The 12880-nt window shown below is 40.2% G+C and overlaps 1 protein-coding gene across 2 annotated transcripts in view; it reads right to left on the bottom strand.

Moving 5' to 3' along the window:
- Nucleotides 1-12880, bottom strand: part of RASEF (RAS and EF-hand domain containing) — a 44511-nt gene extending 31631 nt beyond the window's left edge. Inside the window, exon 1 of one of the 2 annotated variants that reach the window (XM_072404101.1) lies at nt 12121-12880. In XM_072404101.1, coding sequence (XP_072260202.1) covers nt 12121-12488 — 368 coding nt within the window. In that variant the 5' untranslated portion in view covers nt 12489-12880. Of the gene's footprint in view, nt 1-7195; nt 7871-12120 lie in introns of those variants that run through there. The other variant, XM_072404102.1, reaches the window with a different exon arrangement.

Below are 12880 nucleotides of genomic sequence, written 5' to 3'. Positions count from 1 at the left end.
ATTAGTTCTTCTTAGAGAAATACATGATAATATATATATATATATATATATATATATATATATATATATTAATATTAATTTACTGACTGTCTGGTTTGCAGAAGGGTATGACTATTGTCTAGGCCAGGGGTCAGCAACCTTTTGAGTCGAAAGAGCCAAAAATTACAATTTACAAAATTTCAAAGTTTTTAAAGAGCCGCACAATTTTTTCTTGCCAACAATAAATAGTACTCGCATAAATAAAGTTTTTTGATAAAAAAAAACGAATCTATTTATTCATAAGAAAAAATATCTATTTATTCATATATAAGTAGTGTTTTTCACAACAAATTAGATAATATATATATATGGCATTATTAGATAATTACCTATTATTTAATTAAAAAATTAAAACAAGTAAACATTTACTTACAACACTAACTTGTACTTCAATAACAAACAATTGAGCAAACAAATTCAATGGGAGCGATGGCTTTGCATGGTTTTAGAAAGTTTGGATAACATTAGATGACATTTCATTTTCCTCAGAATTCTGTAATGGTGAAACAGGTACAAACATTTTGATTTTCCATGTATTGTTGCTAAACTGCCCACTTTTGTATTTTATTGTAGAAATATAGATACCTTTAGGCACCGATTCTATCTCTCAGCCTGGCTTTTTGTGAAGCTGCGGCTCTTTAATTCAGTCTGTCGGAAGCTATTCTATACCTCAGCCTGGCTTTCCACCACACCCCTCCTCCGTGACACGGGTCCTCACTGTCTTCAGTTCGTCGGAAGCTCTCGAGTGTCACGGGGGAGGGGTGTGGTGAAAAGCCAGGCTGAGAGATAGAATAGCTTCCAATGGACTGAATTAAAGAGCCGCAGCTTCACATCTAAAGAGCCGCATGTTGCTCGCGAGCCGCAGGTTGCCGACCCCTGGTCTAGGCTGATGTGGCTAGACCTTGGAACCTTTCAGGGTTTACCTGTCAGCTTCGGCTTTTCAAACAGGTTGTTGGCTCTCTGGAAGGGGACCCAAGATCTACGGTACCCCCTTTGCCAAGGCGAGAGGAATGTGGCAGGAAGAAAAACGGAACATTGCATTAAGTGTCTAACAGCAATTTTCATCCAGATCCTACGTGTTTGGCTACTTCCTTTGGTCAAATTGCTCTAGCTCTGTGATGGGGAATGGAACAACAGTTTTCAATAACTTCCAGATTCTGAATTCAAATCTTGTCTTTGATTTTACTAGGTGTAAAGGTGGAACTTCATGTTTACTTCCATCCCCCCATATTAAAAAAATTGCCAAGATTTGTAAAAAAAAAAAATCTCTTGTTGGCTTTAGGAATGGGTTGCTGGAAAAAGTGTCAGGTGCAGTTTAAGCCACTGTAGGTACACACATGCAATAATTGTCATTAGAAAATGAACAATTTTTCCAAGAATATTTACGATTATTTTGAACGATTGTATCATTACAGCATGTACAAAATTCTGCACTACACAATCATTCAAATATAATCCACCACAAATATACAAACACTATATACGATGGTTTGAACAATGCAGGAAGTGACGTGTACCGGAGAAAGTGTACCACAGAACCATCCATGATCACTACACGACCGTACACACAATAGATAGTGAACGATCATCCCCCAAATTGATCCACCAGGACCGTCGCTCATTTCCAGTGACATTCCTCGTTCTTTGGCCTCGTTGGCCTTTCTTTGTGCACTTTTTTTGTTAACGATTATCGAACGATTGGTCGTTAATCTTTTGTTTCCAACGACAATTATTGCATGTGTGTACGTAGCTTTACTGTGTATTAACATGTGATGTAACATATAAGTTTGATTCCACCGTTTGCTGAAAATGATCACTTTTTAGGCAGCCTCAATTATCAGAACATGAAGATCTTTTTCAAATGTCTGGTCTAACACTATTTGGTTAGCCACTCCTGAAGACCCCAATATGCGCTCAGGAATAACCACAGAATATGATTAATGCTATAATTTAGCAAGTCAGCAAATGTGTGGAAAATCTCCCACACTTTATGTAACAGTGTGGCAAACCAGTGACACTTTGACATAATCAGACAGAACAACAAGTTCAAAATAATATGACACATTTATTATATGATAAATCTGTGACATTTGTACAAATTAACAAATGAATGCAATGGTTGCAATTTTATTGAATTACTGGTATTGCCCCCACTGGATTTTTTATAGCTCTAATAAGACTGCCAGGCATACAGACTAAATTTATGAGTGTCTGCACCAAAAGCTTTCCAAAGCAATTAATCTACACCCAGATGGGAAGAGGAATCTGTCTGTACAGATTAGGTACCAGCAGTTTTTTCAGCAGTTAAACAAATTCTCAGAGAAAATGGACTGTAACAAGCGATGATCCCAAAGGCTTCCACTGTGTGTCTAACATCAGCACTTCTTTTCAAAAAATTCAAAGGCAATCAGAGTCAACTGCAACCTTTCCAGTTCTTATTGACACAGATAGATAGATCCGTGTTATCCTCAATGCACACTGATTTTCTATGTGTCACTTGCCTCAATGGCTCACCCTTCCATCCCTAGGCACCAAGTATAGGTTTGGGAACAACCATATTTTACCAACATCCATTAACTAATATACCATTCCCCTAATATTCTTCACAAATTTTGGTTTGCAGAGAATATTGTGTAAATAAACACTTATTTATAGGAAATGAATGATGGGCACCCTTTACTGTAACCTTGAATGAACACACTAACATATCTTAATTAATTATGCTGTAAACAAAATTTAGGAGTATGGAAACATGATACATTTAAATAATATCATAACGGCTTAAAAAAAAAAAAACGATAACCTTAATACAGAGTAATAAAAAAATGTGGTTATTTCAAAACATTATTTTGACTAGACAGATGGCAAACAATGTGTTTTATTCTTATAGAATAGATTTTAGCTTCTTTTCTTTAGTTAGTTATATCACTCTTTTCAATGCACCCATTGTTTAAGGGGTTTTCAGGTTGAAAAAATGCAGTATTACAATTTCTACTGCAAATGTCAGATGTAGTGATTCAGTAAAAATAACACCAGACCGGAGAGCATTGTTCTGCAAAGTAGTAACTTCATGCATATATTAAATATTTGCATATATTTAACCAGTGAAGGAACCTAGAATGTACACTGTACGTCCCATAGCCCCTTCCTGTTGGCACAGACCCACGATAGTAATTGCCAGGACCTACAGCCAGCAGCTATTTTTTCACTGTTGGATATAACAGCGGTTTTAGTTTTGTATGTTTTTAAAATACACCTACCTATTTGGCTGTATCCCTTATAAAGTCCATGCACGGATCATATCCGACTCACTCCGGCTGCATTTAATTTTCACAAGAGTACTATAAATACTTATAATATAAATAAGAATATCTCCAAGTAAAACCCTTTTTTCATTTTGGATTAATTAGCAATTAGACTGTTTACTAATTGTTATTGCTGCCCTCAATGGATGGATTAACCCCTCCAAAGTTTTAGTGTTCTCCCCAGAACAAGGGGTAAGCAGAAATCCTCCACTGAGCACATCTATTCTAAGGACAACCGTCTGAAGGAGGGATTCTCCTCATTTTAAGGAGATGTCCTGTTGCATATCTGGGAGAGGAAGGTATGGGAAAAGTCCTCGATGGTACAAAGACATCAGACAATAAACTAATTTACCCCCCATCTCCAATAAATTTAAGATTTGCATATGCTTTTATATAGCCAATACAGCCTCCAGAATCTGTGGTTATCCAACAGGGCTGTGGCTGGTCCAGAAGCTGTAATTCAAAGATCAAGCTGTATATTCTATTGTTGTGCATGTGCACAGTGGGATCACCCGTCCTGCTCAAATACAAGCTAAGAAAGGGCTCCCACCCTAAAGCTGCGTACACACGTCAGATTTTTTTGTCCGATAATCAGCATCGGCCAGATATCGGACGAAAATCTGGCGTGTGTACAGTCGGCGTCATCCATCGTCCGAACGACCGTCCTGGCGGATCCACGGACGATGAACGACGACCGATCCTAATGAAAGGGAAGGGGGAGAGTGCGCAGCAGGGTGCCGCTCCGTCGCTCTCCCCCTCCCCTCTCCATAGAGCAGAACGGTGCTGTATGTACAGCACCGTTCATGCATCGTGTAGTCCTTTGTCGTTGGAAAGGATCGTGAAAGATTGCACGTGAAAATTGCCCGTGTGTACGCAGCTTAAGACAGAAAGGACCTAGCAAAATAGAAAATTACAACACTAGCACAGGGGGGAGGGGTTATTTGCTTTCTTGCTTTGCAAGAACAGCTTTTGTTTGCACTTTCTTTTAACAGAAAGTGTCACTTTATTTCCTGTATGACTGATTTTCAGCAAAACAAAATGTCATGTGATTGTAAAATAACAATGGCCATTATTGAGTATATTATATTATATATGATTCTACAGCAAAAATACTCCTGAATAAAATAGACTAGTAAGGGAATTGCAAAGGAATGTTTGGAGGAAGTAATTAGCATTCCACTTCAATAACAAAATGTTACCAAAATGTTTACAAAAATATTGTATGAATTTTCCAAAATAAACATTTAGATTATGATTTTCTCACATTGTATTAAATGATTATTATTTAAGCTGACGCGCTATACTTTGCTGGATAGGAGCATTGGAAAAAGAGAACCCTGTAGATAAGAGGAAAGTAAATAACCACACGCCTTTTATTTAATTCTCCGGAGTTGGGAAACAGTGTACATGTCTAGTAGGTTAATGCCAGCCACATTTGGACAACTGATGACGTCTGAACCCTGACACAGTATAAGGTCCTACAATAATGTAAATATACAGACTTTCAAAATTATAATACTTTAAAGCAAAATATTCAGATTTTTACATAAGACCAATAATGATTGTGTTAAATTTATTTATTAGTTGGGTATTGGTTATGCAATACATTTCATAATACATATTTTCCGGTAAGTTTAGAGGGTTATCTCTAGTTAAAGATGAACTCCGGCTGGACTTTCATTTTTCCACATTTGCAGATTGTCTTTTAGTGTGCTGAAAGTGATTAGTGCTATTCCCCTACATACTGTGACTTCCATAAAACGTCATTAAAAGGTGAATCTGGTATCTTGAGCCCACCCCTTGTCTGATAGAACAGTGGTCCCCAACCTTTTGGATGTCATGAGCCACTTTTATTATGGACTCCGGACTGCGCACGTGTGGGGAGTCACCCAAAGGTGAAGAAATTTCCCCCAGAGTGTTGTCATGATGCCAGAACCATTCTGGTGACACAACCAGAGACACAACCCAGCCACCACCCTGAGCTTGTGATGCATACAGGAGACATGGTCCATGGCTCTGGACGGTGCTCCCCCCCGGGGTCCTTCTCCTAACCTCGCTGGAGGGTGCACCGACCAGAGCCGCAGAGGACCGATTGGGGACCGCTGTGAAAGAATATAGGGATTAACCCATACTCTCCTCTAATCTTTGCTGTCCTTGCCTCCCCCATCAATCTATTTGTTTTCTGTCCTAACAGTCATTTTGGATCATATGTAGGCCTTGTGCTGTGAGCTGAGAAATCCCCTTCTTTTAAACTTCCACTCAATAGAATCACAAAGCGGTTCAACAGAGTTGTAAGAATGTTATCACAGATGGTAGTAAGAAGACCTGCACAGCATGGGTACAATACAAAATAGCCTATGTTTGTGATTTATTGTGCAGTGGTGGACAATTTAAGAACTAATAACAAAGTTTAATGCATAATTGTTTGGAAGACAAGCTCAGCATGTGGTGGTGGGGCTAAACAAGTTTTAGGTGTCAGTGTAAACCCAGGAGAGTAGGCCCTCATCTCTGAAACCGCTGACAGCTGTGGGACCAATACACATTTCCTTCCTGTTCCACACACTTAGCGTTAAGCTAGAATAGTTGTTAGACACTGTTGTTGGAGCAGACAGTCCAGGGGGGGACATCTGCTAGGTAAGACTGTGAGCACTGTCAGCTACATGATGCACACTCCCGGATCCCTCAATTCATATCTAAAAACATATTGTCCTACTGCATCCCCACTGTGCTAAAGAGGCTGAATATATGGAGTACTTATATGTGGTGCTTGGAAAAGCATAGGAATACAAGAAGCTATTTATAAATAGCAAACACAAAATTTAAAGCTTCTGTTATAATATAATTTTCATTTGCACTTCCCAGTGAATACACTGATGAACTAATTGATATTTATAACAGTGCTGTATATGGGACAGGCATACTTGTTGAAACATTAACAGTAAAGTATTCTGCAAAATAGTTCAATGTAGTTTGATTTTGTAAAAAAAAAACAAAGACATCCTGAAGGATTGAGCTTAGTGAGATGTAACCAGGAGAGAAGAGTTCTGGCTTTACACAGGTGTAACCTATCAACAGCTAAAACATATGCCAGATAACTATCAACATCAACCCTTGAGCTTCATTCACTCTTTGGAGAAACTGGGAAAAAGCATATATCATTTTGCCTATGGCTCCTACCATTTGCACCTTCTTTCCCATTTATTACCACTAAGAATTTTATTTCCAATGTTTGTTTCACGTTTGGTGTGGTCAGAAAAGTGTTAGAACCTCTGGTAGTTTTTGTTGCTCTCGGAGTCCCTAAGCGAGTTATCCACACTTTTTTACTGATCACTTTGTATTAGACAGAAAGTAATGCAACAATTGTCACTGGAACAGGTATAGAGAATAAATCTTCCAATGGGTACACCCGGTGACAACCAAGAAGGGAATTCCACTCATTATGGAAACATTTCCACTTTATTTCCTGTTTAGTCTTCAGTACAGGAAGTAAAGGAAAAAAATCTTTTTAGTGGAGACAAAGATATCCTGGAAGGAGCTTGTACCCTTAACCTTCTGCAAAATTCAAATAAAATAGATAATTTTAGCAAGAAATACCATTTAACATTTGTATGAGTATAAATAGAAAAAGAGAATAGTTGAAGAAAGGTGAATAGAATGGAATAGATGTGTACAATGTATATTTTTCCATAACACAGAAGTACTGACTCTGACTGGCCATAAACTCTTTAGAAATATCACAAAGCCCAGACCTGGAGGTAAAACCATGGGGCTTACTACACTCCAACCTGATTTGATTACTGTTGTTGTTATCTATCTGTGACAGCCAGTATGAGCAAACGGCTGATACCCACCTGGGAAAATGGTTGGACTCCTCACCCAGGCGCATCTGGAAGTCCTTCCATGCTGGACTGAAGTTCTCTTCTTCATGGTGCTCCTCACTTGCAAGAATTCGGGGAAACTTTTGGCATTGCACTGAAGTAGGGTTTTTGTTTCTTTCTGCCATCTTTGCTCCTCTGAAACCCATAACAAAATCCTTAAAGGTTATAGCTCCGTCTCTGTCTGTGTCCAGGTGCCTGAAGATGTTCTCCACCTCTGCAGGACTCACCTTCAGCTCCCCACACAGGTCAGAGAAGTCCCCCCTTCTCAGGCGTCCAGATCTGTTGGCATCAAAGGAAAAGAAGAGGGCTTGGAGCCTGGATAACTCTCCTTCTTCTTCCATACAAGTGAATCTCCAGCTCTCAAAGTATAAGGGGAATGGAATATAAGTGTTCCTAGATGAAAGCTGGCAACAAGTTGAATCCTGGGCTGTTCAATAATAGGACAGTGATTGATCAGCAAATAGACAGGCTAGGTACACATCTATGCTCAAGGAATAAGACAGTGTGTATATGTGGCCATAAAGGTAACAAGGGCAGGGAATCTCATTTCCAGTCCAGCTGGTGAGTGTGCAGGGCTGGAGTCTTATTTCTCCTCCCCAGTGTTCAGGTGTGCAGGAACAGGAGACTTAGTGAGCTGGTCATTGTTGGGCCATTAGCTCCCAGCAATGCTGCACACCAGTGCAGTGTGCTGTGTTACATCAAGGAGAGGAGGGAGAGAGTGGATGGGCTGGGTCCACACTGACTGCTCACACTCCTCTCTACAAGTCCAATAGTTTTCTGACTCTGAGACAAAACCATGGCGGATTACACAGCACTAACAGGCTAGTAAAGGAGAGTAATATGTAGATTAACATTTCCAACCTTCCTACGAAATTCTGCCTGCCTAGCTTTATCTTGGTGTTCCAGTGGATCCAAAAGGCACCTATCAGCACAGGGTAACTTGTCAGACACACACGTGCAATAGGGGCAGCAGGTAGTCAACCCATCCCACCCATACCAATACCCATATGCAATGAAGTCCTCTTTTATCAGGGACATTGTTCATACTATTGACCCTGGGCTGGCAGGTGACCTTTCTGTGTCACAGATCCAGATCAACAATGCAGTAGTTCAGACTTTTATTTGGTTTTACTTGCGTCAATCAATGACCCAGCATGTATTACAATTACAGACTGGCAATAGGCATTTTTAGGAAGAGGTCGGAAATGGCAACCTACCTATACCTTAAGACAAACACAAGCAATACATGGAAGTTACAAATACTGTATGTAGCTCTGTACATCAATTATTTGTATTTTTATTTTATTTAAAGTAGTCTAAGTATCTGAGTTCAAAATGGTTTCAGCATCTCCAGACTGGGGAAGTTACGAGGGGCTGCTGGGAAGTTCCTGGCCTTGCCCTTTTCCAGATGAAAAAGAAAATATGTGGGGGCATATGACAGCCTAATATCTTAGTATGTAACTGTGCAAATATCAGGTCTTTGCGATTCCTAAAACTGTTTTTTCTTTTAGTGAGAAGCTGTGATGGCAGAGGCACAAGCAAGTTTCACGTTGTTGGAGTTACGGGCCATAATGAAGTTTTTGTTTCTCCAGGGAAAGTCAGCAAGAACATTCACACTGAGATGTCACAAACACTGGGGGAGAAGTGTCCTTCCTACAGCACTGTAAAACCTGGATATCTCGTTTCAAGACTGGGCATTTCACTGTTTAAGATGAGCCCTGCAGTGGGCGCCCCCCATCCTCAACTGACCCTGCAACCTGCGATGCTGTGCATGAGCTGATTAGTGAGGACCGGCGAATATCTGTAAAAAAGATAGCCCAGATATTTGACATTTCACAGGGGTGTGTTGGGTTTGTTATCACCACTATCCTAGACATGCACAAGCTTTCAGTGAAGTGGGTGCCGAAATGTTTGAAAAGTGATCAGAAGACGGAACGAGTCGAAGCATCCAAAGCCGGTTTGGCCCATTTTGAACCTGCACAGGACCTTTTGGCTAGGTTAGTGACTGAGGATGAAACCTGGCTCCACATAGACGATCCTGAAACCAAGGAACAGTAAAAGGAATGGCGCCACAACGATAAAAACCAGCGCTGCAGTGTAAGTGACCAAGAAGAGATCATCTGAACAGATGCCTAGGTTTTCAGACACTTTGCCAACACAGGGGACAAAGTAAGAAAATGTATAGAACAGCATTATAACCTTTCTCTCAAAGGATATTACTGTGTGAGAAATATGAAGGCTGTCTTTACTTAGCACCTTTTTAAAAATGGTCTCTGACCTCCGAGGTCTCTAAATTACTGACCAGGAATACGCATGCTAGCAAGCTGCAGAAAGGTAGTGTGCATACTGGTTTCCAGGTCAGTGGCTCAGTATTAAAGCCTTTGGATTAACTTGACAAACAAATAAGTATCATGTTTAGGAAAAGGTCAGCGATGGCAGCCTCCATGTTTTTTTAGTTCGAGTTTCAACTCTGCAAAACTGGTTAAGTGAAAAATTAATCATTACCCCCACCATGGACTCCTTACCAAAAGTAAATCACTACATGTATATTATGGTAAATATAAGAGGGGAGAGGGTTATTTGCTAACGTGGTCATTTTTACAGTGCCCAAACAAATCTGTGGTCACTTAATGCTCATTTAATTTTTACAAAGTGTTTGGATTTAGATTGCATAGTGTGAAGTCAGCATTAAAACTTCCAGGGAGTGTATGGAATATGGCAGTTTAAAGATTTACATTTATTTATTATCTACAATGGAGGGAAACAATACAGCAGATAGTTTAACCCAAAATTAACTGCCTGCTACTTCTCTAAGATCTTTTATATTTTTAAACTTACATAGTGTGACACTTGATGTTCAAGTCACACCAACAATGGTAGCATAACCAAAACCCAGTACTTTCACAGAAATGCATCTAAAGCCAGCCATACACTAGAAGATGAGACTAGATGTTAGATTTAAAAAATCAAATCTAACAAAAAAAACAAAGAAAAAATAGGGCACTCTAGTTCAATATTGGGTCAAACAATTGACTGAACAATGACTGAGACTATCCATAAACCCTATAAGACATATAACAAAGCTCTGACCCCTAGGGTGGAATCCTGGGGTTTCCTACATACCAACCTACTAATAAAGAATAAAAAACAGGTGTATGATGTATATGCTTTCAACATAGAAGAGGGGCTGACCCTGAGACTGGCCATAAACTCTTGAGACATATCACAAAGTTCGTATCCCAAAGGTGGAACTCTGGCGCTTCCTACAGCCATCATGCCATGATTACTAATATAGAACAATACAGATGTGTACATTGTAAATGTTTCTAGCACAGGGAAAGGTACTGGTCATAAACTTCTGAGACTTATTACAAAACCCTGACCCCAAAGGTGGAATTCTGGAGCTTCCAAAACCCCAATCAAATAATATAGAACAAAACAAGTGTGCATGTATAGAGTTCCAACATAGAATAAGGGCCAATCCGGAAACTGACTATAAACTCTTAAGACATATTACAAAAGTCCTGACATCATTTATGGGTCTTCCAATGTCCCAAACTACTATTATAGAATAAAATAGATGTATACAATGTATATATTTCCATCACAGAGTGGAGGCTGATCCTGGGATTGGTTATAAAGTCTTTAGAAATATCACAAAGCCATGACCCCAAAGGTGGAATCCTGGGGCCTCCTATAGTCATCCTGCTGGGATTTCTATTACAGAATAAAACAGATCTTTACACTGTATATTGTTTCAACACAAAAGAGGGTCCGATGCTGGAACTGGCCATAAAATTGAAATAAAAATAGAAAAAATATACGGCCCCAAATGTAAAATCCTGGGGCTTCCCAATCCCCAACCTTAAATGATTACTCTCATAGAAAAGAAAGGATTCATATAATGTACATCCTTCCAACACATAGGCATAAGGGGCTAAAATCCTGGGACTGGCTATAAACTCTTGAAACAAATATTAGGACCAAAACTGCTATAGTGCAATCCTGGGGCTTTCTACACTCTCACTTATATAAATATTATAGTTATAATTACTATTACAGATAGTATATAATGTAGATTCTTCCAACACAGACGAATAGGTCAATCCTGAGACTGGCCATATCCTCATGACACCCTAAAGGTGAAATCCTCGGTCTTCCTATACCCCAACCTGCTAATATAGAATAAAATAGATGTGTACGATGTATAAGAATACAACACAGTGGAGGGGCTGACCCTGGCCATAAACTCTTGAGACATATCAGAAAGCTCTGACCCCTAAGGTAGGCTTCCTACACCCCAACCTAATATTATAGAATAAAAAGATGTGTACAATGTATATGATTCCAACACAGATGAGGGGTGGACTCTGAGACTGGCTATAAACTCTTAAAACATATCAAAAGGCGTGCAGTGTATATACTTCAACATTTAGGATGGGCTGATCCTGGGTCCTGGAAATATAACAAAGCTGTGACCCCAAAGGTGAAAATCTAGGGCTTCTTATACTCCAACCAGATATTGTTACTTTTGCAGAAAAGAAGAGGATGCATACAACGTATAACTTTCCAACAAAGAGACAGGAGGAGCTAATCCTGGGATTTACCATGAACTTTTGAGACATATAGCAGCCAAAAACCCCTACAGTGAAATCCTAGGGTTTCCCACATCCCCAGCCTGTTATGATTACTGTTACAGAATAAAACAGATGTATATTCTTCCAACACAGAGGCCAGAGGGGCTGACTTTGAGACTGGCCATAAACTTGTGAGACAACTTACAAAGCCTTTACCCAACAAGTAAATTCCTGTGGCTTCCTATGCCCCAACCTGCTTAGATTACTGGTACCTCTCTGTGACAGCCTGCATGTATAAATGGGAAAACAGCTGTTACTGACCTGGGAATGTAGTTGGACTCCTCACCCAAGCGCAATTGAAAATCCTTCCATGCTGGACTGAAGTTCTCCTCCTCATGGTGCTCCTCACTTGAAGGAATTCGGGGAAACTTTTGGGATTGCTCTGAAGCAGGGTCCCCATTTCCTTCTACCATCTTAGCTCCTCTGAAACCCATAACAAAATCCTCAAAGGTTATAGCTCCATCTCTGTCTGTGTCTAGGCGCCTAAAGATGTTCTCCACCTCTGCGGGACTCACCCTCAGCTCCGCACACAGGTCAGAGAAGTCCCCCCTTCCCAGGCGTCCAGATCTCTTGGCATCAAAGGAGAGAAAGAGGGCTTGGAGCCTGGATAACTCTCCTTCTTCTTCCATACAGGTCAATCTCCAGCTCTCACAATAGAGGAAGAGGAATGCAATATAATAGTTCCTAGCTGACAGCTGGGAACAAGGTAAATTCTGGGCTGTTCAATATTAGGTCAGTGATTGATCAACATAAATTCCTATGGGCAGGCTAGGTACACAGCTGTGCTCCAGGAACAGGACAGTGTGTGTATGTGGCCAGATTGACATAAAGGTAACAAGGGGAGGGAATCTCATCTGTAATCCATCTGGTGAGTGTGCAGGGCTGGAGTCTGCCTTCTCCTTCCCAGTGTTCAGGTGTGCAGGAACAGGAGACTTGGTGAGCTGGTCATTGTTGGGCCATTAGCTCCCAGCAATGCTGCACACTAGTGCACTGTGCTGTGTTACATCAAGGAGAGGAGGGA

The sequence above is a fragment of the Pyxicephalus adspersus genome, chromosome 3 (assembly GCF_032062135.1).
Source record: "Pyxicephalus adspersus chromosome 3, UCB_Pads_2.0, whole genome shotgun sequence".
Lineage (NCBI taxonomy): Eukaryota > Metazoa > Chordata > Amphibia > Anura > Pyxicephalidae > Pyxicephalus > Pyxicephalus adspersus.
Note: the sequence above shows the minus strand (reverse complement) of the source record. Positions and strands in the feature narration are given on the sequence as shown.